This window comes from Enhydra lutris, unplaced genomic scaffold (assembly GCF_002288905.1).
Source record: "Enhydra lutris kenyoni isolate GAN:26980312 unplaced genomic scaffold, ASM228890v2 scaffoldscaffold937, whole genome shotgun sequence".
NCBI lineage: Eukaryota > Metazoa > Chordata > Mammalia > Carnivora > Mustelidae > Enhydra > Enhydra lutris.
In genome coordinates, this window is record NW_019155021.1 from 1 (window position 1) to 7,049 (window position 7,049).

General features: G+C 40.0%; 1 protein-coding gene across 1 annotated transcript; it reads right to left on the bottom strand.

Moving 5' to 3' along the window:
* Window positions 1–5,392: 5,392 nt before the first annotated feature.
* On the bottom strand, window positions 5,393–6,337 carry LOC111140413 (olfactory receptor 10W1-like). The gene has a single exon (XM_022492674.1). It carries the CDS (start codon window positions 6,335–6,337, stop codon window positions 5,393–5,395), a length of 945 nt encoding a protein of 314 aa, XP_022348382.1.
* Window positions 6,338–7,049: the final 712 nt, after the last annotated feature.

Consider the following 7,049-nt stretch of genomic DNA (forward strand, 5'->3'; position numbering starts at 1 on the left):
AATTAACTCAAATATGATAAATATAATATCAATGATTTTACAGACTTACTTTGCCTTTCCTTGATAAAGTCCCAGTTCCTGGAGTCCCGGAGAATCAGCCACGGTGAGTTCATTACTACATGATCAAGCATACTCCACAGTAACTGCACTGACAAGCTGGTCCAAGCTTAGTATCATGAAATCTGCTGTGGTCTATGGCTCCAGTGTAGGGGTAAGAGCTAATAACACTGCTAATAATTTCTGAATGATTAACCTGTGCCAGGCAATCATAGTCATTTTATGTATATAAAATTTTCAAATATGTTAAAACCATGATATCAAGTGAGATTACTTTAAGACTGAGGCTCTATTTTTAATTTCTTGAGGAATCTCCACACTGTTCTCCAAAGTGGCTGCACCAACTTGCATTCCCACCAACAGTATAAGAGGGTTCCCCTTTCTCCACACCCCCTCCAACACATGTTGTTTCCTGTCTTGCTAATTTTGGCCATTCTAACTGGTGTAAGGTGGTATCTCAATGTGGTTTTCATTTGAATCTCCCTGTTGGCTAGTGATGATGAACATTTTTTCATGTGTCTGATAGCTATTTGTATGTCTTCATTGGAGAAGTGTCTGTTCATATCTTCTGCCCATTTTTTGATATTGTTGTCTGTTTTGTGTGTGTTGAGTTTGAGGAGTTCTTTATAGATCCTGGATATCAACCTTTTGTCCGTACTGTCATTTGCAAATATCTTCTCCCATTCCGTGGGTTGCCTCTTTGTTTTCTTGACTGTTTCCTTTGCTGTGCAGAAGCTTTTGATTTTGATGAAGTCCCAAAAGTTCATTTTCACTTTTGTTTCCTTTGCCTTTTGAGACATATCTTGAAAGAAGTTGCTGTGGCTGATATTGAACAGGTTACTGCCTATATTCTCCTCTAGGATTCTGATGGATTCCTGTCTCACGTTGAGGTCTTTTATCCATTTCGAGTTTATCTTTGTGTATGGTGTAAGAGAATGGTTGAGTTTCATTTTTCTACATATAGCTGTCCAGTTTTCCCAGCACCATTTATTGAAGAGACTGTCTTTTTTCCACTGTATATTTTTTCCTGTTTTGTCAAAGATTAACTGACCATAGGGTTGAGGGTCCATATCTGGGCTCTTTATTCTGTTCCACTGGGCTATGTGTCTGTTTTTATGACAGTACCATGCTGTCTTGGTGATCACAGCTTTGTAGTAAAGCTTGAAATCAGGTAACGTGATTTTTGTTTTTCAACATTTCCTTAGCGATTCGGGGTCTCTTCTGATTCCATACAAATTTTTGGATTATTTGCTCCAGCTCTTTGAAAAATACCGGTGGAATTTTGATTGGAATGGCATTAAAAGTATAGATTGCTCTAGGCAGTATGGACATTTTAGCAATGTTTATTCTTCTGATCCAAGAGCAGGGCTGAGCTTTGGGGGGCACTAACATTTGAGTGACGGGACAATAAAGAGAATCCAGCCAAGGAAAATGAGGAGGATGGAAATAAGGACAGTGAGGTTTAATGATTTGTCATTAACATGTTGATCATTGTGAATTTATGATGGTACCAACCACCTGTCTTCTGATTTAGATATCCAAGATATATTTCAGATGAAACATAGCCAAAACACAATTCTTAATTTTCTACATGAAATTTTATTTTCCCTTAGAATTTTCAATTTTGGTAAGTGGCTCCTCATTATTCCACTTTTATAGGTCAAACAAATTTGGAGTCATCCTTCACTGCCCTCTTCTACTCACACCCCACGTCCAGTCTGTATGAAATTCTATTGGTTTTACCTTCAAAAGACATCCAAAATATGATTACTTGCCTACATTGTTACAATAGCTGCCTAACAAGATTCTGATCCTCTCCTCTTTCCTCTAAAATAGTAGATTTTCTACTCTGCACACAGAGGGATTCACTTAAAATATAAGCCTGATAATGCCCTACTGTGCTCAGATCTCTTTGGGGGCCTTGCACCTTACTTAGGGTAAAATGGAAGTTCTTACTATGGTCTATAAATTGACTTTCTGTAATTTCTTATCTTATCTCGTGCCATATTTTATCTTATCTCCTACCATACCACCCTCTGTTGCTCTCTGTTTCACCCCATATCTCACGTAACACAGCCTCCTTCTTATTTGTTTCACTGGGCTCTGGGCACTGAGCACTTACTGTTCTGGGGAGAGCACTAGATCATCTTTGATTAAATGTGTGGCCTCAGAAGCTGTATCACCTGGGTTTGATCCTGGGCTATGCCTCTTACCATTGCTTTCTTTCTTTTTTTTTTTTTTTTTTTTTCCTTCTTGAAACCTTGGATAGTAATTTAAACTTCCTATGCATTAGTTTCCTTCTCTGTGAATTGGGGATAATAATGGTATTCCTCTTCTAAGGTTTTGGAAAGGATAAGTAAACCAAACCATGTAAGTGATCATGTCAGGTTCATTACCATCATCACCATCATCATCATCACTATCGTCCTCCTCCTCCATGATAAAATGAAGCAAAAATGAAGAACTAAGACTTGCTAGCATAGCTGCAAGACATCAGTAGCTTCCACTTTATTCATTTTATTATTTTAAAGATTTTCTTTAATTGAGAGAGAGAGAGAGAGAGTGAGCACACAGAGGAGGAGGGAGAAGCAGACCCCTTCTGTGAGCAGGAAGCGCAGTGCAGGCCTGACCCCAGGACCCTGGGAACATGACCTGAGCCAAAGGGAGATGCTTAAGAGACGGGGCCACCCAGGCACCCCTGTAGCTTCTACTTTCGATCTCTGGATCCACACATTGTATGAAGAAGCTGGTGCAGGACCCCTGAATGGTGAAGCACCATGTGGAAAGAGAGTAAGTGGCAACCAACACCCAAAATATCAATGATGTGAATGAAGTCATCTTAGATAATTCAGCCCCAGGCAAATTCCCAGCTGAATGCAACTATCTGTGACCCTAGCAAACACAGAACATGAGAACCATTCTGTTGAGCCCAGGGAAACCATACCACATAATCGTGAAAATTAATAAGTAGTTATTGTTTCAAACAACTAGATTTTGGAGCAGTTTGCTTTATATCAGTAATTAACTGATACTTTAAGTCGGTGGCATGAAAATCCCAGTTTGCCTGTAGGTTCCACAGGTTCAGTCTTTAACAATTATAAGTTTTCTCTGCTTCGTGTTTACAGGAAACTTAACAAAGATTTTTTCTTTATTTTAAGAGTTTATTTATTTATTTATTTATTTATGAGAGAGAACACATGGGCAAGCAGGGGGAAGGGGAGAGGGAGAGAGAGACAGAGAAATCTCAAGCCAATTCCCTGCTGAGTGTGGAGGCTGATGTGTGTCTTGATCTCAGAACCCTGAGATCATGACCTGAGCCAAAAACAAGAGCTGGATGCTACTGTTTAAGCACCCTCCCCACCGAGTCTACAGTGTTCTGTTATAGCGGTCCAAATGGACTATAGTATATGTATTCTGTTAATCATTTCTATAGATTTAGGTAGAATGGGAAAGGTTTTCTTTAAAATCATTACACTTATTACAACTATAAAAATGACAAATTAAAATACAATTCCCCAATTTCAAAGTATCTAAAATGACTTAAATTTTGGTAAATCTCAAAAAGAAGGCAAATTCTCTGAGATAAATTTACCTTTCATTGTTATGCTAATTCCCCTCAAACCTGAAAATGGTGTGAAACTAAAACGAACTCTACTTGAGGAACTCAGCTGAACATTCCAAGGGAGTGTAGAAGAAATGCTGGAGGAAATACTTGTAACATCACCTATAAAATATTCTCTCCAATTCTTTTCCTTTATTTTACCTCAATATACCCTAAATAATGGCAGTAATAATAGTGGCAACAGTAAGACAATAATAATTGATATCATGTTTAAAGGGCTTACTGTAAATCCTGTATTAATTCATTTGATCCTTAAATGATAGGTTTTTGTAATCTCCATCTGAATGAAAATAAAGTCAAGGCACAGAAGGTTTAAGTGATTTTTTTTCCTTGTCACACAGGTAGAAAGAGGCAATCTAGGACCTGTGCTGTTCCATAAACCTTTTTCATTGCCTATCTGTAAACTTGCCTGATAACCAGTGCTTTAGTTATATAACTAATTAGGGATTATTGACTGTACAATATCACTGATAAATGAACTTGTTACTGAGAAGCCAATTACTACCTAAAATGCTAGGTGACATAGAGAATATTGAAAAACCCTAAACAGCTGACAAGATAACAAAATATTACTAGAAAAACAGGAATTTGGTAAGGCAAATGAGGATGGAAGCTACTTTTAACTCTTTCTGGAAAATAGAGCTTGGTTGGAGGACATGCATTGGGGCCAGGGGGTATGAACAATATTCTTTCATATATTAGTTGTTCAGCCCATATTTATTACAAGGAAATTGGATTGTTAAGATATCGTCATTTCTACACAAAATACTATATAAGAAACAATTTTGGGGTGCCTGGGTGTCTCAGTCGTTTAAGCAGCTGCCTTTGGCTCAGGTCATGATCCCAGGTTCTTGAGATTGAACCCCACATTGGACTCCCTGTTCAGCGGGGAGCCTGCTTCTCCCTCTCCCTCTGTCTGCTATTCATCCTGCTTGTGCTCTCTCTCTGTCAAATAAAATCTTAAAAAAAAGAAAGAAACAATCTTTTTCTGGTTATGCTTTGTTTGCCCCTAACTCTCAAGATCATTTTCTTGCCTGTCTTCTCCAAAAGGTTAATTTCTTGGAACTGAAACATTCAGTCTACTCTTTCCTCTTGCTTTCAGTCAGGTTTGGCCCATGGGGGACAGGCAAGGGTTTGGGGGGATACGAGCAGAGAGCGTTTGGGGTATTTATCTCCTGGTCTCTCCTTGCATGGTGTATTTCTGTCAACTGTTGCTTCTTTCCCCTAAAGCCACAGTTCCTACCAAGTGTTTTCTCTCAGTAAACTTGGCTCCTACAGGTCTCTGGTCATACTCTTCCCTATGTCTGTGAGGTCTAGGGTTGATCATGGCTTCCTGTTACTGCTCCAATGCAAGTATGTTGCTGCACATACCAGCTTCGTTACTCATACTTCTATATACAATCTTTGTATATTTTTTTCTTTCAGTCAAAATTTATTGAATGAACCATCTCTTTCCAGCTGATACCTGAGATGCAGTGTTATACTTGTTACTTTCTATCGTTATGCTCATTTGTTCATTTCCTTTCTAGAAGAGAATTACTGAGTGAAATAGTAGAAGCCTTTTAAAGGTCTCCAGCACACATAGCTAAATGGTATCCAGATAATTTATACCATTTTAAAAGCTTATTTTTAACATTATTTGGGAGAAATCGCAGTTGCATTGAGATTTGCATGAGCTGGAATCAAACTCTTGCCTGAAGGTTGTAGACTCCTCTAGTTGTTATGGGAGAGGCAATTCTTGGTAAGAATTCTCCCCAGAGTCCCCTTCATTTCACTGTTCCTCAGGGTGTAGATAAGTGGGTTGAGCAGTGGGGTTCCCAATGTGTACACCAGTGAGATGAACTGATCTTGCTTGGGGTAGTAGCTGGAGCTGGGACGCATGTACACAAAGGCACAACAGCCATACTGCAGAAGGACCACAGAGAGGTGGGAGGAGCAGGTGGAAAAGGCCCGGTGACGCCCAGCTGTTGAGTGGATCTTGAGCACGGCAGTCACAATGAAGACATAGGAAGTAGCAATGAAAAAGAAAGGCACGGCAATGGCCAGTGTGGCTGCCACCGGCACTAACTGCTCATGGATGTGGCTGTTGGCACAAACAAGAGGCATCACTGGTGGAATATCACAAATGAAGTGTTGGATACTTCGAGCCTGGCAGAATGGCAGAGAGAAGATGAAGGCCACCAGTTGTGTGGACAGGAACAAGCCAATGCCCACAGAGGCCATGACCAAGCGGACACAGAGAGTTAAAGTCATGGTGAGAGGGTACTGCAAGGGGTGGCAGATGGCAACATACCTGTCATAGGCCATGGTGGCCAAGAGCAAGCAATCAGCACTGCCAAGCCCAATGAAGAAGATCATCTGAGTGGCACAGCCCAGGAGGGTGATGGTCTTCTCTGACTGTAGGATGTTGGCCAGGATGTGGGGCACCACCACCGCAGTGTAACATATTTCTACTCCTGAGAGGCTGCCCAAAAAATAGTACATGGGTGTATGTAGGCGAGCTTCTGTCTGGATGGCCACTATAATGAGGACATTCCCAGTGATGATCAAGGTATAAACGAGGCTGACTCCCAGGAAGGACAAGACACAGATCTCTGGTTTGGATGGATAGGCCAGGAACACAAATTCCATCAATAGTGAACGATTTCCCCAGATCATTGAGCTAACAGAGTGTATCTGCCAAGAAATACAAAGACAGAAGGAATATTGGACCGACAACATATTATTAGTTCACACTCTGATCCATGATCTAATCTAATCAGGTCTGGAGTTAAAATCTTAGAATTATTAGACCCAAGTCTCTCTTTTCCTCCTTTTTAATCAAGTCTTTTCACATAAGTATCTACAACTTAATTTCTAAGTGCCAGTAGTTGGCCTAAATTGTGTAAAAATTTTTTGAGAAAATGAGGCAGAGTATATCTTTCAAAATGATTTTTAGAGGAAGTTGAATGAAAATTACTTCTTTCATAAGAAAGTGTCAAAGGATTCTGTTTTTAAAAGTTTTATTTTTTTAATTTCTTTTCAGTGTTCCAGAATTCAATGTTTATGAAGCACACCCAGTGCTCCATGCAATATATACCCTCCATTATACCCACCACCAGGCTCACCCAACTCCCTGCCCCACTCCCCTTCAAAACCAACAGTTTGTCTCTCAGAGTCCACAGTCTCTCATGCTTTGTGTCCCCATATGATTTCCCCCAACTCCCTTCTCCTCTCCATCTCCCCATGTCCTCCGTGTTAATTCTTATGCTCCACAAATAAGCGAAACCAAATGATAACTGACTCTCTCTGCTTGATGTAATTCACTCAGCATAATCTCTTCCAGTCCCATCCATGTTGATACAAAAGTTGGGTATTCATCCTTTCTGAT